This window comes from Mus caroli, unplaced genomic scaffold (genome assembly GCF_978045245.1).
Source record: "Mus caroli unplaced genomic scaffold, Mus_caroli_1 scaffold_11, whole genome shotgun sequence".
Lineage (NCBI taxonomy): Eukaryota > Metazoa > Chordata > Mammalia > Rodentia > Muridae > Mus > Mus caroli.
Window position 1 is genome coordinate 103,075,777 of NW_028227266.1, and position 22,725 is coordinate 103,098,501.

The window sequence follows — 22,725 nt, forward strand, 5'->3', positions numbered from 1 at the left end:
CTGAGTGGCCAGCCGCAGAACTGTATACACACAGGTAAACAAACTGAGCAGGCGGTATTTCTATACGTATGCGTATATAGTGTAAATGTAGCAATAACAATTAAGTAAAAAGAGGCCACGAATCTGGGAGGGAGGAAGGCAGGGCCAAGGGCAGAGTCAGAAGGAAGAAAGGGAAGAGGGAAACGGTCTAATTATACCCTCCTTGCAGAGCTTCTTACAAAGAAGTCAGGTCTAAAAGGTTGCACTCGGTATGAATCCATCTGAATGGCTTTCTTGAACATGGAAATCACAGGTGGAGACCGGATGAGTGGCTGCTGGAAGCCACAGACAGGGACGGTGGACAGAGAAGGTGGCTTGTCGTGGCTGACGGAAGATGCATTACTAGAGTGGCACACACATGGATCTGTACATGGGTCACAACTCACACATACACGTGTCACACATACATGTGTCACAACTCACACATACACACACATAAGCAAGGAAAGGCAATCTCCTGAAGACAGGATCAGAATCATGGTGAAGTAATTTTCTTAATAACAACATCCCTACCCCCTAGAGCTCCCAGGGACTAAAACATCAACCAAAGAGTACACATGGTGGGACTCATGGCTCCAGCTGCATATGTAGCAGAGGATGGCCTTGTGGGACATCAATGGGAGGAGAGGCCCTTGGTCCTGTGAAGGCTCTATGCCCCAGTGTAGGGGAATGCCAAGGTCGGGAGGTGGGAGTGGGTGGGTATGTGGGTGGAGGGAGCACCCTCATAGAAACAAGGGGAGGAGGAATGGGATGGGGGGTTTTCAGAGGGGAAACCAGGAAAGGGAACAACATTTGAAATGTAAATAAAGAAAGTATCTAATAAAAAATTCTAAAACAAAAACAAAACAAAAGCCAAAGTTCCTTTCTTCTAAGAGCCTTGGGTGACGTGGAGAGGCTGAAGGCAGTTGCCTTTCCTCATAGTCAGAATTATCAGCTTCCACTTAGTTCTCCACCCTTTCCTGCCTAAAAGCCATCTAAGGGGAAAAAAAAAAAAAGAGGCCCACGGGCACAGCCAGAAAAAAAACGTAGCCTCCATCTGAAAGCTAAAGGTGCCCGCTCGTCTGTATCACATAAATACACATGGGGCCTGAAGGTCTGCCAGGTGACGCTGAGAGGCTGGAATTGCAATTCTTCAAAAATTTAATTAACAAATGAATGTAATAATGAGCCGCTTAATTAAGGCATACCTAATGAGTTTCTGTACACCCTGCATTCCGCCAACCCATTTATCTACACGACTTGAACTTGTAACTAAATCTCACCTACGGTTACTCAAAGTCACATGCCTCCCTCTTTCCCTGATAAGTTCCCAAGCTTATCTGGATGACCAAGCTGATCAATGAAACTCCAGCTGGGTCTTCCTTATGGCCTTTGTTCTTTCTCTGATATTACTCAAGCCCTCCTATTTTGTGCATTGTATTGAAGACATTTTTTTTTTTTTTCTGTTGCCCACATGAATACAAAAACAGATTTCCCTCTGTCTCTATTCATTTAGAGCGGTGCTGGGTTTCACTTCCCCTTAAATGGAACTTTATGGCCCATAACCAACTAAATCCAGTGTAGAGAAGAAGGAACCAGTTTCAGAAGGATCACCTATCACAGAATAGTGACATAATTCAACAAGTCCCCTAGTCTGTTCGCTATGACCTTATCTTGGAAATGAGAACACAGATAGGATTACATATATGAGTTTGTTTGTCCTTTGCTCTCAGGAGTGTAGGGCAAAGTGAATTATACTAAATAGGAGACGACCTAGCAGCTCAGTGGGCTCTTCCCCCTGTGTCTTCTTTTTTTTTTTTTTTTGGTTTTTCGAGACAGGGTTTCCCTGTGTAGCCCTGGCTGTCCTGGAACTCACTTTGTAGACCAGGCTGGCCTCGAACTCAGAAATCCGCCTGCCTCTGCCTCCCGAGTGCTGGGATTAAAGGCGTGCGCCACCACGCCCGGCCCCCCTGTGTCTTCTTACTGACTGCCACACACACTTAGGAAATTGATATCATAGGCAGAGATGCTAACAGTGTGTATATTACCTTCTGCACTGTGACAAAATGCCCAACAAAACCAACTAAGGATGGAGGGTTTGCTTTGATTCACAGGTTGGGGCCACAGCCCAGAGGATCCCCAGGGTCCTCAACTCTTGATGGACTTGTGACCTGGGTTTCTGTTGCTATGATAAATGTTGTGGTCACAAACAACTTAAGAGGAGAAAGGGCTTAACTGGCTTATAATTCTAGGTCACACACAGTTTCTCCTTGAGGGAAGTCAGAGCAGGAACTCAAGCAGGTTAGAGGCAAGAGAGACCAGAGCTCCTGCCCAGAGGTGGTACCGCTCAGAGTATGCTGGGCTCTCCCCCACGAATCAGTCAAGAAAATGCCCCATAGGCTTGCCAACAGAAAAGGGCGTCTTCTCAGCTGAGGTCAGCTCTTCCCTGATGACCTAGGTTTGTGTCAAGTTGACAAAAATCTAACCAGCCCAGTGGACTCCAGGAAGCTGAGTAGACAGGAAGGAGGGCTGGGTTATTAGACCTCAGGGACAAGCTCTTGGGACTCATGCTACCCAGTGAGGCCGTCCTTCACTGGGTTTTTATAACCTTCCCAAACAGCAGCATCAGCTGGGCAGATACCAAAACACATGAGCTTGCAGGGTGTGTGTGTGTGTTCATATTCAAACCACAACATCAGAAACTTGAAATCTACAACTAAAGTCCAGCTGTAACACTCCAGACACCTTGCCCTAACAAACTGGGTCCTCATCTCTGCTCTCCAGAGCAGGCCAGTCTGCCTCTGAAGCAAGGCTGCCTCATCTGGGTCATCCTGTGGTGTTCAGAATGCCCTGGTAAACACTAAAGACTTGGTCTCAATTCAAATTTAGATTTAAATGAATTATTTCTTACTGCTAGCAGGAGGAAGCAGCCTTAGAGTCAGACAGCATGCCCTGCAGAAGGGAGCTAAAGGGAGTGTTTATAATGGTGGATATTAAAGGTGGACATTACAGTTATCCACGGAACCCATGGCTGGTTAAGAAACTCTTTCTCCTTTCTGTCTGTTCTCATTTTCTGTTGTTTAGCAATGAAACAGTCTTTTCATCCCAGGCCTGCTAAGGTAAGCAACTTGACAAAAGCAGAAAGCAATTGGTTAAATACTTCACAGCAGGAACACCATTGTCGTCGTCTTCCTTCTCCTATCTCACCTGCAGGCCTGTAGGATCTCACTGCCAAGCCAGGGCAAAGGGCAGTGGACCTTAACAGATGCCTGGTACCATATTAAGTTTCTTTAGCCCTCACCGGGGAGTTGTGTGTAAATTATTACACCGGCCTGAGCAAGCAATTCTGGGGGAAGTGTCACTACTTAATTAGGATAGAGCAGGCAGTAACACAGTGCCCATCAGCCTAGGGCTGGTGGCCAGCCGTGTCCTCACAATCTTTTGGCCCTGCTGGGGATGTCAGTAGCTGGGTCTCAGTCCCTTTCGAAGCTCCTCAGTTCTGCCAATTTTCCTGTAAACTACTGATGGGCTTGTCGACGATTTACTCAAAATATTGCTCTTGCTTGAATTCAGTCCCGATGTCTCCCTGGGCTTGTGCTTTGTAATCAGGAGTGTGTGATCCACTGTAGAAAGTCAAAGTCTACATTAGCCAGGTGTGGTACGGCACACCTTTAATCAGAGCATTCAGAAAGGCAGGGACAGGTCAATATCTGTGAGTTCAAGGACAGCCAGCTCTAGTTACTCAGCTTTAGGCTAGCCAGGACTACAAAGTGAGACTCTGCCTCAAAAAGAAAGAAAGAAAGAAAGAAAGAAAGAAAGAAAGAAAGAAAGAAAGAAAGAAAGAAAGAAAGAAAGAAAGAAAGGAAGGAAGGAAGGAAGAAAGGAAGAAAAGAAGCTAAAATGACACCCCCCCACCCCCCCCCCCCCACACACTCACTCAGTTCTCTCATGCCCATCCCTCGTGGAAAGCTTGTGGTCTCCTGTCTCTCCATCTTTCTTTGTGTCACCTTCTGCCCCTCCCACTTTACATTTTCCTTATTTGGTTCAAAACTTGTTTTTTGTTTGTTGTTGTTGTTTTGAGACAGGGTTTCTCTGTGTAGCCCTGGCTGTCCTGGAACTCACTCTGTAAACCAGGCTGGCCTCGAACTCAGAGATCTGCCTGCCTCTGTCTCCTGAGTGCTGGGATTGAAGATGTGGGCCACCACTGCCCAGCTGGCTCAAAACTCTCAATCACTTGATTTTTTTAACCTTTTTTTGTTTTTTTGTTTTTTGGGTTTTGTTTTTAAGCATATAAAAAGCAAAGGCATACACCTGTCTTTATTATGGCTAAAATGTACATGAACTCACCAGCGAGTACACCACTGGTCTTATCTTTTTTTTTTTAATTATTTTCTTTATTTGCATTTCAAATGTTATCCCCTTTCCTAGTTTCCCCTCTGCAAACCTCCCCCCGCCCCCTGCTCACCAACCCACCCACTCCTGCTTTCTGGCCCTGGCATTTCCCTACACTGGGGCATAGAACCTTCACAGGACCAAGGGTCTCTCCTCCCATTGAACAATAGAAATGTATGATTTCTCTTAAAACAATGTTTTGGTAAAGATCCAGGCTTCTCCTTTTAAATATGTTTCCATCAATTAGGGATTAACTCCACTCCCCCCCCCCCAATTTTTCACTGAAAAAAAAAACACTTTAATTATATGTGAATTTTCACATAATTTATACATAATCCTGAGATTTATTTTTTTTTCCTCCACGGTCCGTCTTTTCATGAACCTTGAGCCAGCTGCCCAGCCTGCATGTTATTCTTGATCTACCACAAATGGAGTCAAAAAGTAATCTCACCCAGGAGAACAGATGCAGTTTTGTAATAGAACCACTAGATCCCACGATTTCAGTGTGCTCACCCCAAATCCTATCAACCTACCATTCTGTTTACACAGTGAAAGTGTCATCCACGCATCCAAGCCGGAAAGATGAGATGGCTTTTACCTTCCTGACCAGACCTGGAGAGGCCAGGCAGTCTGTGTAAGAAGCAGGATGGATGAGCCCATGTGACTGGGAAGAAGGGTTCTCAACAGGAGAGACAATGCCTGCCCTCTACCATGGAAAACCCACTTCCTTTCTTCCTTAGTAGGATGGCCAGGCCCTGATTGAAATCGTCCGTTCTGAAGACTCCCTGGTCATAGCAGCCTGTTTGACTTGGACAGTATTTCTCTGTCAACTTCAATCAAGATCAATGAAATTTGTGCCTGGGGTTGACAAGTCACTTCTGTAATTATAAGAAGTCAATAAATACCAAACGACTAAAGGAAATAAAAAAGACCACTACTGTGCCAGTGTTCATTGTTGCTTTGTTAGGCATCATCCGTTTTTATCAGCAAGATAACAAGGCTTTCTACAGCCAACCTCAGTGTTTTTCATTCTCCTTACATCTGCACGTTCCTTACAGTGGAGCTGGACCCTGTCTTCACGTGTCAATGAACTTTCTTTGAAGTTTCCAATAGCAGTTGTCTTCCTGCTGAAATGCGCTTCCTCTTTAAGGCAATGTTAGGCTCTCTCAGAAACAGATCCTCAATCAAAACAATGGTTTGAATGAGATCTCCGCTGTCCCCACTGCTCCTTCAAGGGAAACTCTATCATTTTAATAATGGTTGTCACTTTAAGATATGGGATAAGATTGAAACCCACTCTTGAGAGCGTGTAGAGAACTAATAAAAAATCACAGCTTGCGTTTGTTTAACAATAAAATTCAGAATGATAATGTTTTTAGCAGACAATGATAAATTCCCGAATCCTCCACTGAATATTTAATAAAATATTATTACTTTAATAATAATAATAATATATTGCTTACTAGGGCTTGGGGGCATTCCTGGTATTTTTAAGTACCAGCTCATGTATTCCTCATAATACTCTGAATAGGAACTACTACTGTCTGCAATTTATAGACAAGAAGACTTGGAGAGAAAATGTAAGTAACTATCCTAGGGTCACATGGGCAGTAAGAGTCCAAGCTGGGATGTCTTCATGCGTTTGCCTCAATTACCTTTCTCCTCCTCTGTTCTCCTTGCAAGTTTCTTTGATTTGTTTTTGTGTTGGCAAAACAAAACACCCAAGGCAGAATCCTAAGGAGTTTATTTAGTTCACAGCTCTGAAAGTTCAAGAGTGTGTGCCAACATCTGCTCTGGTGAGGGCCGCTGGGGTGTGGTGTTCAGGTAGATGTAGAAGAGCAGAGAGAGCGGGGGAAGGGGGAAGGGAGAGACATAGAGACATGTTTATAATAACAGCCCATCATCACAGTGTCCCAGTCCTGTAAGAGCAAGCGCTCATAGGGGAAACTGCTGATTCCTGTTGTCTTAATGTTTTTCCCATTTCCCTGTTGCTATGATGCAGTGCTCTGAGAAGAGTCACATAAGTGACAAAGGGTTTGTTGTGGTTCAAAGGCAAAGCCCTCCATGGCAGTAGGGTAGGCAAGGTAGAAAGAGCCTGAGGTAGCTGGTCACGTCACATCCACAGTCAGGAAGCAGGGAGACATGAACGAACAAATGCATTTTAGTGCTCAGCGCATTTTCTGCATTTTACGAAGTGCAGGATCCCTGTTCCGGAACAGTTCAACCACAGCTAAGATGGTCTCTCTGCATCAGTTCACATAACCAGGGTACTCCCCTGTGGACATGCCGAGAGGTCCATCTCCAAGACGACCCTAGATTCTGAGACGGTGACACCACCAATCATCACACCTTTTAATGACCTCATCATTTCTGAAAGGCTCTAGCTTCCGGTCAGCAAGGTTACACTGGGTGCCAAGTTTTGATACAAGCTTAAAGGTGACATTCAAATCACAGCTGTAAAATTAATAAATGCATTAGCAACACAGAGATCCAAGTGTTGAAAAGACAGTCCTCTCAGGAGCCAGCAAGCTGGTCAGTGGGGGGAAAGCACAAGCCTGGGAATAGGATGCTTTAAAAAGAGCCAGATGGGATGGCAGTGTCTGTAATCCCAGAACACCCAAGGTGAGATGAGAGATGGAGACAGAAGACTCGCTCAGAAGCTCAGGGCTACAGGAGCGCAGTAGAAACAAGAGAGACGCTACCTCAACATGGCGGGTGCAAGGAGAAAACCAAAACCAGAAAGTTTTCGTTGGACTCCCTGTGTGTGCTGTGGCAGTGTGCACCTGCATGTGTACACACACACACACACACACACACACACACACACACACACACTACCAGTTTTAAAAAAGAGGAACAGAAGTCCATAGACATCGGTTCTCCACCCATCACTTCACCAAGAACAGTTACAGAAGTACTTGGCAATAAATCTATTTTAAATTCAAAGAGGGCAGGAGATGTACAGATTTTATTTGCCCCCTTCGATGTATGTATTTACTTTGTATTTCTTCTCTAAGACATGAAACCTGGAAAGAAATGTCAACAACAAACCGTTTGGAAGATGTGACAACCAAGGGTCACATATTGACGCTTGGCTTTTGATTTAAAAAAAATTTTTTTTTGTTTTTTTTGTTTTTTTATTATATATATAAGTACATTGTAGCTGTCTTCAGATACACCAGAAGAGGGCATCAGATCTCATTACAGATGGTTGTGAGCCACCATGTGGTTGCTGGGATTAAAACTCAGGACCTCTGGAAGAGCAGTCAGTGCTCTTAATCGCTGAGCCATCTCTGCAGCTCTTGGCTTTTGATTTTATAGGAGATGCTAAAGTTACTATCTGCTTTAGATTTTTCAGGACAATTATTGTTTGAAACATTTTATTACATCATAAATTTATTTTTCATGTGTCTGAGCCCAGACACATCATCATGGTGACCACATTTCTGTTCATCTAGCTATAAAGTGAACCGTGTGGGAAGTCATGACTTGTGACTGATGGATTTTCCTGAGACCTCATTGCTCTTTGTTCTCAGAACCATTTTCCCTTTAAAAAGCATCCCCTCTGCTTTTGTTCCTGGTTTCCTTACTAAGACACGAAGGGGAATTCGTTCATTCTGTATGGGGTAAGTTGGAAGAGGTCTTGGCTGTCACCTGTTGTGGTGGCTATTCCTGGCTGTCTACTTGACTATAACTGGAGTGACCTACAAGCCAGAATTGGAGGACTCACCTGTGATCCTGATCTTGAGGCTGGAAGCCACAAGTTTCTAACCTGGATCTTGGCATGGAGATCTTAAGACATAGTGGCCATGAAAAGCTTAGGCCTAGGCAAGGTAGTATGCATGCACCTTTAATCCTGAGTTCAAGGCCAGCCTTGGGACAAAGCAAATACAAAGTGATGGTACACAGGGACACACCTTTAATTTGGGCCACATCTTCTTCTGGGGACCTACGTAAGGACATTGGAAGAAGGAAGATTCACTCTTCTTTGACTGCTTGCACTTACTAGCCAGCACATCCGTTGGAACCGACTTCTACAGAAGACCAGCTGAAACAACTTGCTTCATGGGACTGAACAACTTCTAGATTCTTGGACTTCCCATCCACACTGCCCATTGTTGGGTTAGTTGGTCTACAGACTGTAAGTCATCACAATACATTCTCTTAATATAGAGAGACAGCCCATAGGTTTTGTGACTCTCGTGAACTCTGACTAATACACCTGTAACCCAGGCTTACAAATGAAACATTTCAGACAATATTTTATTAGTTTGGCCAAAGATAAAAAAAACAATGAAGACATAGGATAAAGGTGATCTGTTGTGTTTGTTTTACTTTACTTTATTGTGGCACTGGGGATGGAACTCAGGGCTCACCTATGCTAGGCAAGCACTTTGTTGGTGAGCTATGTTCCAGCCCTAAGGATGATGTCTATTTCTTCACAATAACCCAAAGTGTATTTTACAAATAAAGGATGTGTTTTCTCTGCTTTAAAAAAAGGCTGTCATCTAATGGCCTAGGCCAGAACTATTCAGTATGGGAGCCACTAGTGACTCCCAAGTCCTCAAAGGTGGCTACTCCCTCCAACTTGGAACAAAACATCACATCACATTTTTAAATACTTAGTATGAAAGTCATAAAAATATTTCATGGACACTTTTTGTTGAAATGTTATTTTACATGCATTATGATAAATAAATTTTTATATTATAATTCATCTCACTTAAAAAAGTTTTCCATTACAAATGTGGCTGTAGGCCATTTAAGACCATGAGTGTGACCGTATGTGTCTCTTAGCCCTATCTAGGGTGCCAATATTTCACGATTGCTTGGATAGTTTCTCGGAGAGGGCTTTAAAAGAGAAAGCAGTTATAATTTGGCTTTTATTTACTCAGAAGCCCCCATGACTGTGAGGAATCAGTGCTAAGAATATTAGAACAAGACAGAAAAAGGACAGGAAGGTGAAAAGACAGGAAACACAAGTGAATTCAGGGAAGAGAATATCAGCTTTTGTGTAAAAAGCTGCCCAGTGAATGCCAGTCGGAGCCTCATGTACACCATTCCTTAAGCAGTGGGAATTTTTCCCCACAAGTTCCCTAATTCTCTGTCTGTGCTATGCCACTAAACCTCGGAATAACCTAGCACTCGAGCGCTCGCTCTCTCAGTGCTTTCCTGTATAGGCATCACTAGTGTTTTTATGTAATTACTATCGACATGCTAATGACTGCTTCATGGAAATTCTCCACAAAGGCTTCTCAAATGACACAGAGCACACATCACAACAGAGGTGATCACAGCTCTAGTGATGCTCTTGCAACATCACCATGGCAACTGGAATGGTCACATCTGTCTCATCTACCAAGTAGTTATCAGTATCGGGAGTTCACATGCCCTGTTGTTGAAGTTGCTTATTTTCTGGGACACCCCACAGTTCCTTTGTGTTCTTTGCATGATTCCTATAGCTCATCTGTCACTTGGGATTCTGCCACAGTGTATGAAAACTGCTTATAGTATTTACCAACAGAAGATAAAGGGCACTGCGATATTGAGCCTGAAAGCTTTCCATATAGTAATCAAAGCAATGGTAGGAACTGGGGATTGGGCAGATGGGTAGGTGGGTAAGAGCCCTTGTTGTCCAAACATGAGGAGTTGAGTTCAAGTTCCAAGCACCTATGTAAAATGCTGAGTGTGGCCCTTGTGTCCCTGTAACCCTAGTGCTATGGAGACAAGCCAGGAGGATCACTGGGGCTTGCTGGATGTCAGAGTACCTTTGGGTTCAGTGAGAGGTCTTCTCTCAAGGTAAGAAAAGTAATAGAACAGGACACGTGACATTCTCCTTTGTTCTCTGCGCATGCGTGAGAAGACAGCACCCACACGTGTGCACATTATCACATGCCACATAAATACACACATATGAGAGGGGGGCTCTGAGTTTTGTTTTCAATGACTTTGGCTCATTGAGAATGGTATTAAAAATACAGACTATAGATGTGAGCGAGTGGTATTTTTTTTTTTTTTTTGGTTTTTCGAGACAGGGTTTCTCTGTGTAGTCGTGGCTGTACTGGAACTCACTCTGTAGCCCAGGCTGGCCTCAGACTCAGAAATCCACCTGCCTCTGAGCGAGTGGTATTTAACAGAAGAGCTTCTGGGGCTCGAGGGATGCGGTGGGGATCTGAGTGGAGAGCAGGTCAAAGGTCCCAGCATCCCACATCTAGACAGTCCTGCAAAGTGAATCCTGAGTGTGGCCTTGGGAGCTTGAATGTCTAGGTTTTTCTGCAGAAGAGCACATGTGGGTGGAGAGTGAGCATGGACATCAGGTATATTTCGAGATCTTTAAGCAACCCCAAGGAAGTAGGGCAACCCACTGAAGAACGAGATCGAATTTATCACCAGCGGAATGCTTGTGTGTCCAGAGCGGATTGTCATGCTATAAAGTACATTTTGTCCTTTTTTCCTAATGACTTCATGGGTGGTGCCAGTCATGGAGGGGTTTGATGGGGCCCTGACTCATCTGTAGTGAAAGCAGAATAAAACTGTTCATGGAAAATGAAATCTGGATGTGACTTCTGCATTCATCTTGTCTAGAGTTTTCTACTTTAGAATAAGAAATACGACTTAAGCCAGCAGGTTGTCACCCCCCATGGGGTACTTTACTTTCTGTGTTGGCACTGTATAAAAGTCAGAGAAGACTAAGGGCATAATTCATATAGGGTACTCTCCGAGCTTGTGTTAGACCCAGGGATTTCGAAGTCTGGCATGACAGTAAAAAATAAATAAGTAAAAACAAAAATCATTTCATAGTAGCCACGAACAGCCCGTAAGTATAAGATATCATAATTTTAAAGTGAATGTACTACCCACTGCATAAAAATAAGGCAGTGAGGGGGGTGGGGAAGGTGAACTTATCTCATGGGTTTTCAGTTATTTCTCTGTATGGAAACTGAGAGAAAATGACCAGAGCTGTGCTTAAAGTAAATGATGTTACAGTTTCCAAGAATCGAACATGTCACCTAAAGACATTCTAAATACGGATATATGTGTGTGTGTGTTGGATGTACACACAGACATTTGTCAGTTATGAAATGCTGGGTTTGAATTGTGAGAGAGAGAGAGAGAGAGAGAGAGAGAGAGAGAGAGAGAGAGAGAGAGAATGAGAATTAAGCGTATTGCATAACTAAAGTCATTTTTCTGTGGATCTTCTACTTCTAGTCTAGCATTCCGAGTTACCTAGTGCGTTCTAACCTAAATCCTGGCCCCACTTTCTCTCCCTTTCGTCTTCATAGTCACAAGGTGGGTTGGAATTTGGCTTCTTCTTTCAGGACCTCTGTGTAAGAGAGCAGAGGCCTCCCTTGCAAGAGTCCTGTCTTAGCCCTGTGAGCAGCTCAGTGGGAAGGAGACATAACTAACCTGCCAGCTCTGCACTCTCTCCCCCGTGGCACTGAGCTCACATCAACTCTAGGCAACTTCTAAAGGGAGGGCATAGGCAGGACAGAGCCTGCATGGCAGAAGAGCTTCTTGCCGGTGCTGCTTCATTGAGGAGACGTCCCCGAGGTCAGCTGTCTGTTCAGATGTTCCGATACACGTCTCTCTGCCAGCAGGGCCCATGGCGGATGAGGACAAGCAGAAGTATCACCAGGATCCCGGTTACCAGGCAAAACGTAGTGGCGAGGATAACCCTTAGCACTGCGAACCGAGAAATACACGCAAAATTAGGACGTTAAGAACACATGAAGATCACAGCAATAAACTCTAAAGAAGACGAAGATCATATACCATTGTTGACTTTGGGCCTTAATTTAAAAATTAAAAAGATGCTTATTTCATGTACAAAAAAAAAGTTTATATAACTTTTGCCTTCTTTGTCCTTCTGTTTTTGTTTGTTTACTTGCTTGTTTTCAGAGACAGGGTCTCACATAGCCCAGAGGGGCCTTGAACTCCCTATGTAGGTAGCCAAAGGTGAGCTAGCTTCAACTCATGATCCTCCTGCCCCAATCTTCCAAGGGCTGGGATTACAGGTGGGGGCCATCCTATCCAGCTTGCCTACCTAGAATTGTAAATTCTAGAGGAATTTCTGAAGTAGCCTTGGATTCTGAAGGGCTAGGGGTCAGAAGGTGACCCCTAGTTTCAGCTTGACCTTTGACATTTGGCCTCAGCTCTCTACTACGAATGGAAGGAAACTGGCCGGAGAATCTCCAAGGTCATCTCATAATAACTGCTTTCGCGCCGCTCTCCCCTTCCTTCTTTCAGCCCTGACTCTTTTCTCCCCCCTCAACTCCATGGAGTGGACTCAGACTTGCAATCCTACTGCCTCAGCTTCCTCACTTGAATTCTATGCATTTTCATACGGTTAAATTATCAATCGAATCTGCTCACAAGTTCAGAGGAAAATCTGAATAATTCAAGCAATTGACTAAAAGAGGTTGAACATCCCATTTTTAAAAATTGATTTTTCGAAAACCATGTTTTATGGAGAAACTGAGCATAGTTTGACCTTGGGAAGCGTCTTTTTTTATTTTTATTTTGCATAAGCACGTAGTAGCACCGAGTCCGTAATTATTGAAAAAGATCCCTTGATAGATAATGGTCCCGATGGCTCATCAGTAGACACTAGTGCTTTAGGAATACAGATGAGCATCACTGATTTAGTCTAACCTTATCCCAGAGGGAGGGAACGGAAGAAGCAGAGATCGTTTGGTCAAGGCTCAGCAGATAATTCTTTTGTTGTTGTTGTTTTGTTTTTGTTTTTCAAGACAGGGTTTCTCTGTATAGCCCTGGCTGTCCTGGAACTCACTCTGTAGACCAGGCTGGCCTCGAACTCAGAAATCTGTCTGCTGCTGCCTCCCAAGTGCTGGGATTAAAGGCGTTCGCCAATACCACCGGGCAATTCTATTGTCCTAGAAACACAGGATCTTATCAGTCTCACGATCCGAATCCATCTGTATTCGAATGACTTCTGAACCAACCCTCACCACCAGCTGTGACTTTTTGCTTAAGCTTGACTCTCGTACCCAGTGTGTTCTTGGTACGTAGTAGTCTCCCTTACATACGGATTCACTCTCTGTCAGGTACCCGTGGCAGTCAACCATTGTATGAATGTATTAATGGAAAATTCCAGAAATAAATGAATCATCCATTTTAAATGCTACACCTCTCTGCGAAGCATGATGGCATCTCCTGATGTCCCATCCTATCCCCCCCTCCCCCATGATGTAAAGCGAGTCATCCTTTGTCAATCAAGTCTATACCCCGCCCACCAATGACACCACAGCACCTTGCTTTCCAGGCATTGTCGTGTATTTCAGTGCCTGTGTTCAGGTAACCCCCATTTTACTCAGTAATGGCTAAAGACACAGGAGTCGTAATGCCAGAAACTGGATCCATGAGGAGAAGTTGCAGTATATACCCTTCATTGTCTTCATTAGTTTCTAATTCATTTACATAATTGTTCTATTTCTGTTCATTTTTGAAAACATGTCTCATGTGGCCCAGGTAGGTAGGCACTTGTTGTGTAGCAGCCAAGGAAAATCTTGAATTCCCAATCCTTCTGCCTCCATCTTCCAAGAGTATAGAAGCGCATCATCTCCACGCCGGGATTTATGAGGTCCCGAGGATGAGTCCTCAAGTGTGCCAGGCAGGGAAATGTTCGAACCATTGAGCCACGTCTCCAATTTTGTTGTGTGTTCTTGTTCATCTATACCATGCCTAATCTATAAATTAAACTTTAACATAGGTGTATATGTACAGGGAAAAGCATTGCTATGTACATGTTGAATATTCTCTGCTATGTCAAGTATCTGCTGGGATCTTGGCATGTGGGCTCTTGGATAATAGAGGCTACAGATTCCTCTGGGCATCCAGTAGGCATTTCAATCTTAAGGTACAAGGACAATACCCAAGCCTCCTCCAGCCGGATCTGTTTTTCTCATAGCCACTCTCCCCTTGGATGATAAAAACTGCCTTCTGTTGGCCTGGGGAGGAGGGGTAAAAATGAGTCTTCCATGATCCCTTTATTTTCCAAATAATCTACACCTGACCTTCCAGGAAAGCCTGTCAGTTCTACTGGGAGAAAAGAAATCCAGAAACCAACGGCTCTCTCCATCTCTGCCACCATCTGCTTTGAGCTGCCCCCGATTGCCAGGACCACTGTAATAGACTCTTTGCCTATCCCCAGCTTCTATTCTTGCTATTCTGTTCACGATCTGTTTTAAACACAGCAGCCAAATGTTTACAAGTCAAGCCTTGTCATTCGGCTCCTTCAGGTGAAGTGTGCTATGGATGGATACTCGTGTCTACCTGAGCAGAAGCTGAGGTCCTGGTGGTGACTCTTCCAGCCACACTGCCCTTCCAGATTCTCTTTAAACACCCCTTAGCATCCTCGCTTGGTGCTATTGTTTCAGCTTTTAGCATTGCTGGAATGCTCATCCTACAGACCCCTAGATGGGGTACTGCTTTCCTGTGTTTGCACAAGTCTGCTCTTTTCAATAAATTCTTCCCAGTTCAAAGTTTATACAGCATTCTCCACTCCCTTTTACCAACAAGTGCTTATAATCTGAATATTTCAAAAACTCTTACTACATTTATTATATATCATCTGTTTCTCATTTCTTCAAATTGACTATACATTTCAGGGCACAAGAACTATATATATCTATTAGTATCTATGGATCATAGATCAGTACCTGGGACATAGGTGTCAATATATTAATATTAAAATGAGGGTGTGGCCCAACTGGTAGCATGCTCGCCTGTCAGGAGCAAAGGCCTGGGTTTGAATCTTGATACTGCATAAATTGGGTATGGGTGGGGATGCACCCATAATCTCATATGTCAGGGGATGGAGCCAGGAGGGTCAGAAGTTCAAGGACATTCCTCAGTTACATGGGGAGTTTGAGGCTACCCTGAGATATATGAAACCATGTCTCAAACACAAAACAAGCTTCCCTCCCCTGCAAAAACCACTAAAAATAATGACTTAGAACTCACAAAGTGTCAACTTATAGTTCAGTGTTTTCCCCATGATCAGGATGCTTTTTAGTGGCATGAAAAATATAATTTTAGGAAAGTTAAACCCTAACAGACAGTTTATTAGCACTGTCCATGGAGCTGGGATAAAGTTGGAGAGAACCAAGTAGACTTGAAGAACAGAGAGACTAGATGAAATGAAGGAAGAGGGACAGGTACTAGTACTAGTGATTTGCAGACACACACAGACACATAGACACACACATCCCTTAGATGTCTTTTTTTTTTTTTTTTTTTTTTTTTTTGAGACAGGGTTTCCCTGTATAGTCCTGGCTGTCCTGGAACTCACTCTGTAGACCAGGCTGGCCTCGAACTCAGAAATCCGCCTGCCTCTGCCTCCCAAGTGCTGGGATTAAAGGCGTGCGCCACCACCGCCCAGCCCCTTAGATGTCTTAAAAGGCTGTTTTCACTGGGCTGGGAATGATGACACAGCCTGTAGTCCTACCATTTGGAATGCTAACTTAGAAGGGTTTTAAGCTCCCATCCAGCTTGTCTACAATCGTGAGTGAAAAAGGTAAATTAATTTTCATGGTTAATTTTCTGACTTTAGAAATTTAACTTTTAATTAGCCCATTAATTTTGCCTGTGCTACCACAGCAGTCCCATGAAATAAGCATCCCCAGACTTTCATGCAGTGAGCACACACACGTCCTGTGCCAGGCAGGCTTTGGGAGGTGCCGAGACCTCATAAGCTCTGCTCCTGAGAAACCCAACATGTAACAAGACAATCAGACAGACATGTATGTGATAGGTGACACATTGAAATGGAGATGTCACCAATGCCATTCCAAGAGAGAAAAGTACGATCAGAAGAGTATATTGACTTTGCAAAAAGGGGAAAATTTGGAAAGCTTATGAGATTTGAGGTGGCTTGTGAGAGGAATAAGATTTTACATGAGATAGAAATTGCCACACAGGGTATGTTTGGGACACGATGAATGGTTATATATGGGCAGCACACAGGAGTCAGGGCTGGGGTTAAGACTGGATGTGCATACTGGGGCCCAGTTTTTATGCTTTCAGTTTAGTCTTGTTCTGAAGCACACAAAAATGATTATCAACTAAGATGTTTGGAAGCCAGACACTCTAGTCTGTGTTTAAGAAAAAGTAACTAGGGATGTCAAGATGGTGAAGAACTGGCAGATTTGGTAGGGAGCTATTGAAAGCTCAGGTAAGATAACGAAGGCTCTGAACTGGAGTTGCAGATGTGGCGGGGACACGAGGAAGGGGACTAGAATGCTGATTAATCTTGTGTCTGAGTTGAAAAGTGTTGGTGACAGAGTAGACACCCCAGTCCAGGGGAAGAAGAAGAGGGTCAGATAATCTGGGTTTGCGCTGTGATCAGAGATGGACACCACAAAAAAGGACCGGTACAGACACTAGGAGGAAATGACCTTTATTTTCAAAGTGGTCGAGATGAGCTCTTCGATGGATAGATGTGACCAAGGGGTAGCTGCAAACAACAGGTCTGTGATTCTTCACTTAGGTATGGCAGTAAGGATGGTAGACGTGGAAGATGGAGGCTGTGGTAAGCGTGGGGTGAGGGCAGCAGCTACGGGATCCTGAAGGGTGATTATTTAAAGGGCTGGTGGAAGGGATCTATCCAAAAGAAGCTAGCAAGGGACTCAAGAGGACAAACAAACACCAAACTAAACCCAACCCACCAAAACAAAAGACAGACAGACAGGCAGACGGGCAGACAGACAAAACTCCCAGGAAAGACACCCAGCTCTGTCCCTTATCATTCCATCTTTCAGTACTGAGTCTTGAACCCAGGGCCTGACGCATGCGAGCCATGCACCCTGCCAATGAGGTGCATTTCCTCCCTTGAACTCGAGATCATCCTGCCTCCAAGTGCTGAGATTTCAGGCATGCACCACCACACCAGCCTGTCTGTGAAACTTTCCATCTTTTTTAAAATTAAAAGTTATCTGCTCATTTGAACTACAGACAACTTCAGAAATTTGGCAGTGTTCCATTCTAGAAGCTGAGAAATGATGGTGATCCGTGTTTCTTATTGCAAAGAGGTCTGGGGCAAGCAAGGGCTGAGAAGAGACTCTATCGCATGGGGACACACAAAAGCTGCTGAAGGCAATGTGCCAGACACAATCTTTCTAGCTGGATATATAGCCAAGGATGGCCTTGAATTTCTGCCTCCACCTCCCAAGTACTGGGATTACAGGCATGTACCATCACACTGAATCAAATTGAGCTATTCCTGCATGCTGCATCAGCACCCTACCACCTGAACTACATCCCTAGCCCGTTCTTTCTCTCACTCTAGACCTTGGTCACTATAGTAACCTCTTATTCTCTACCACCTCAGCGTCCTTCCCATCCGATCCAGTCTTTCCCTGTAGCCAGGGTCTTCCTAAAACAAGAAGCCAACAGCAGCACCAGTCCTCTGCCCAAAACCTTTCAATGACCAGGACAGTGCAGCTTCATCAAAGGCACTCCGCACCTACCTCTTCCTAAAATGCCCCATGCTGTCTTCAGCTTTCTGACATCTGTACCTTCTCTGTCCCCTTTCTTTAGGGCATTTTCCTTCCTGCTCAGCTCCATTCGACTGGCTGATTCCTTTTCGCCCTCAGGTCTCTGTTTAAACATTACCCCGCTGGAGAAACCTCTTAGCCTTAGCTAATTGCTTCTGTGGTGTGTCTTCAGTGTTGCCTGTGTGTCCTTCATCATGGCTCTCCTGTATGGCTAGGGCCTGCTTGTTTGTTTCTTTCTTTTTATTTTATTTTTAGAATTATTTTTTTTTAGTTTATGTATGTGAGTACACAAGTTTTCAGACACACCAGAAGAGGCATCGGATCCCATTACAGATGGTTGTGAGCCACCATGTGGTTGCTGGGAATTGAACTCAGGACCTCTGGAACAGCAGTCAGTGCTCTTAACCTCTGAGCCATCTCTCCAGCCCTAGAGCCTGTTTCTTAACTCTTTCCCCACTTGTCTTGTCTGTCTTGGGTGTAGACTTGGTTGACAGGGCACAGACTAGGTCATAATTGCCAATGGCACAGTTGCCTTCACTGAGGGCAGAAATAGGCATGGGGTTGAATTACTGCCTAGCAAGTCATTCCACCAAGGGCCAAGCCCTTTAATGATGGCCATGTCCTGGGAAATCGAAGGCAATGGTAACTGGGTGAGAAAAAGATGTTTTAATCACTTGGCCTCATCTTTCAGGGAGGGGAGAATGATGCAGGGGGTGGGGGGATGGGGCCCCAATGGAGCAGGGGCTCTTAACTACGACTACGCAAAACAGATGCTAAGTGACAAAGCGTAGGCTTGCAATTATGGCCAATGACTGGGTCTTTAAAAAGCAGTCACACTTGAGACTCATTCATAACTTCTCTCTCCTATGGCTGACCAGCTAACTTCCATGAGAAAGTCTGGTTGCGTCTGGAGGGTTGAACAGTTATCCAGCCCACAAACATCAATTCCAGGGCTGCCAGCACCTCATAGATATAGAATACATCTATGTCATTTTTGTCTTGCTTTAGGAATTGGCTTTCTCAGAACATGTGTTCTGTAGCTATTCCACCACTGGACCTCTGACCCCTCCATCCCAAGATCACAGTTCAGCTGTTAGAGCTTTTTGTCAAATTGATCTTGGGATCCTCTACCCTTTATTCACTAAATCATGTCCTAAAATTGCTGCTCTCACTAAAATGGCATCCACCCTTACTGCCCATCATGCTTAGCCTCTGCCATATAGTACCTACGCTAAGGCAAGGGCTTGCCCAACCACGTGGTTACTTCCCATATCCAGACCATCTTAATTTCCACCTACCACCTCCAGCATCACCCTCTGAGACTTTCTTGCACAGTGGTGGAGTCTAGTCCTTTTTCATTAGGAAGTTCATGTATGGAGTTTCTTTTGTCAGAGGCCATCTTGTCCCACAGACTCCTAACAAGCTTTCTGCTAGCTAGAACCAACAGGGTGTTGGTAACTTGAAACAGAAGCAATCCCCTCTGGTTTGTGTCACTTGCTGAGTTCTGTGAGGAGCAGCTATGACCAATGTCAAGCTACCAAAGAAAAGTTGTGGAAGTCAGCATCAGGAAGAGATGCACACGTTTCACCCTTGGATCTACGTGGGATGTTACAGCATGGTAGCCACTGCTCTTTCTTCTGGCTGATATGATCTGATAATATCGTCACATTTCTCTTCCCTTGGGTATTGAATTGCCAAGGCTTCTGTGTTGAAGGGGAAATTCTGTAAATATGCTGCAGATAGGTTTAACAAGTGAGACAAATTGGCTAGGGAATAAAACACAGAGCAGGCTAAACAGGACTCTCAGGCTGCTGGGTATTGTGTCTAATCAAGAGAGGGAGGTCAGGGGGAAAGATAACTAATTATACACCAGTGGGAAAATATTTATTGAGCACCAGACAATACTGTCAACAAAACAGTACTGGCTCTCTGAGGTATTGAGGACACAACAGATAAAATTCTTGCTTTGTAGAACTGATATTCTATCTTATAAAATTCTTTTTTTTTTTTTTTTTTTGGTTTTTTTTTTTTTGGTTTTTTTCGAGACAGGGTTTCTCTGTGTAGCCCCGGCTGTACTGGAACTCACTTTGTAGACCAGGCTGGCCTCGAACTCAGAAATCCACCTGCCTCTGCCTCCCGAGTGCTGGGATTAAAGGCGTGCGCCACCACGCCCGGCTTATAAAATTCTTATATCCTATAGTTCTTGTTCATACCTTAACCCATAGAGTTGCAAAACATGTTCTTGTTCCGAGTAAGACATATCACTTCTTTAACACATTGTAAACTTCCTAAAGGATGCTTTGCTGCCAAATTCTACCTTGGGTAGATGAGGTAGAGCTATTTATTGCTTACCTTTTATCAGAAGAAATTCAAACTATATTTTAATGTAAAATATTAACTTAAAAACACAGCTGAGTAATTTTATATTATATTAACAGTCACTTCTGTAACAACACCATCCCCCCTCCCAAGCAGAAAGAGAGCCCTCGTGTCTGATTGCAGGAATTCTATTCTAATGAAATAAACACAAGCTTTTCAAAGTTCATTATGAAAGTTATCTCCCTTTGAACTTCCTAACCACAACACTTTTATTCCCTGCTTCTCACTTGCCTTACTGCTAGGTGACAGTTATTTCCACGGGGAAGAAGTAACACAAAGAAGCTCGTCAGTTCCATGACTGACCCAAGATGGGGTGGCCATGGTCTAGGTCTGGCTTCCAGTGGTGGTCACTTCCGGCAGCCATCTTGTCTCTATCCACCTTAGAATCCCAGGTGTGTTCTGCCACATGGCCAGTCAGGCTCTAAAGAGCATCATCGGGACACAGCTCCGTGTGCAGTGGCTGTACTTGGCTTATGGCTTTTGAAGGTTCCAGCCTTGAGCACTGTTCTCTGAGCGGATTTTGTAGCCTACACTCAAAGTGCCAATCAGTTTTGGGCTTGGAGGCATTTTGTTTCAGGGGTGTGTGTGCGTGTGCGTGTGCGTGTGTGTGTGTGTGTGTGTGTGTGTGCCTCCCTCATAGCTTCTCTTGTGTATTAGCTCTTGATTCTGCATGTTAGGCACTGGAGGTTTGGGAGACCCTCAGTGAAGCACTCTGACCTCTGAGGTGCTGTGTCTGGATATCTTGCTCTTGTCAGGTTCTTTATTGACCACAAAGTGTCTTGGAGGAGCTGCTGTTTGGAAGCCATATACAGAGCTTCCCAGGAAGCTTGAGTTTTAGTTTCTTTGAAAGGAATATGAAGGGACACAGAGAGGCTTTTATTTTTCAGTTCTGCTACCCAGCATGCTTTAACATCCACATAAAATCTAATTGGTCTAGGCTGGGTATGCAAAGCTTCTCCAGGTGTCCTCCTGTCTCATCTTTTTGCCTTGGGAGAGAAGGCAGGAACAGGTGAGCGCTGTTGGTGGGGAAATCAGTCCTTCGCCCTTTAGCCTGGGATCAGTGTCTTCTTTTTCATGCAGGTGCACTAACTGGTAGGCTTCGTTTGAAACCCGTTTTACATCAGGCATTTCCAGTGGGGCTTTAATTCCGTCCTGCTCAAGCAAAAAACTCTGAGTCCTTCAACAATGGAGTTCTTTGTGCTAATCCTGGATCCCACGACAGCCCCACAACTTTGGCCTAAGGCTTATTCCTGATTACACTGGCAACTGGTTTTCTTTTAAGGCAACACTGAAAAAAACACCAACCGAGTTAGGGATGACGGCAGGTAGGAGTAAGGTTAGATAGATAGGCGTGGCTTACAGTGAGTGGCTCCTAAAATATACAGTTATCAATCCCAACCCATTTCCTTCCAAGCTGGGGACAAAGGCGAAAGAACTTTCTGGAAGCCCCAGTTGCTTGAGCAGGGACCCTGCATTTCCTGCTGAGCTACGCAAACTCACTAACCCAAAGCGTCCACAGTACCTTGGTGGTTGCTTGTGGCCATACACTCCGAGGCCCAGTCCTGGGAGATCACCGGGTCCAGTAGCTCCGCAAACTTCTCCAGAGGGCAGCTGTGGGTGCAGCCTGGCAGCGTGAGTGGGTAGGGTTCGTTCTGGGTCTCATTCCGATAGTACATCTCCACAAAATGGCCCCTGGTGCGACAGGCAGAGAGGGCAGAGCTGTTAGTCCTGCAATGCTAAGTTTTCCTGTGAGATTTCTTCCCACTCAGCTGTAACATATTCCTAAGAACCAGTAGAAGAGCTCGTGAGAAAGAAGGGATTCCAGCCAGTTTGTGTGGGGTTGGGGGTGGGGGAATGTAGAGATTAAGACAGGTGCAACAAGCTTGGGGAGTGGAACTGGGAGGGCTGACTCATTAGATAAACAGGGTACCGAGGGTGAGGACCAGCATCCTTCATCAGAGAAGATGCTGATTAGTAAAGCTGGGTGTGACTTTAAGAATGAGCATCTATATCAGGCTTCTGCCAGCAAGCCCTTGTTGGCATCCACAACAGTGTCTGGGTTTGGTGATTGTATATGGGATGGATCCCCAGGTGGGGCAGTCTCTGGATGGCCATAGCTGTCTCCCGAGAGGCTCTGCCAGTGCCTGACAAATACAGAAGTGGATGCTTACAGCCACCCATTGGACTGAGCACAGGGTTCCCAATGGAGGAGCTAGAGAAAGGACCCAAAGAGCTGAAGGGGTTTGCAGCTCCATAGGAGAAACAACAATATGAACTAACCAGTAACCCCAGAGCTCCCAGGGACTAAATCACCAACCAAAGACTACACATGGTGGAACTCATGACTCCAGCTGCTTATGTAGCAGAGGATGGCCTTGTTGGTCATCAATGGGAGAAGTGGCCCTTGGTCCCGTGAAGGCTC

The 22,725-nt window shown here is 44.7% G+C and overlaps 1 protein-coding gene across 2 annotated transcripts in view; it reads right to left on the reverse strand.

The window, feature by feature from the left end:
• Positions 1-8,645: 8,645 nt before the first annotated feature.
• Acp3 (acid phosphatase 3) overlaps positions 8,646-22,725 on the reverse strand; it is a 50,709-nt gene continuing 36,629 nt past the window's right edge. Inside the window, exons 10-11 of one of the 2 annotated variants that reach the window (XM_021172578.3) lie at positions 21,826-21,995; positions 8,646-12,093 (exon numbers count right to left, since the gene is read on the reverse strand). In XM_021172578.3, coding sequence (XP_021028237.1) covers positions 11,975-12,093; positions 21,826-21,995 — 289 coding nt within the window. In that variant the 3' untranslated portion in view covers positions 8,646-11,974. Of the gene's footprint in view, positions 12,094-21,195; positions 21,456-21,825; positions 21,996-22,725 lie in introns of those variants that run through there. The other variant, XM_021172579.3, reaches the window with a different exon arrangement.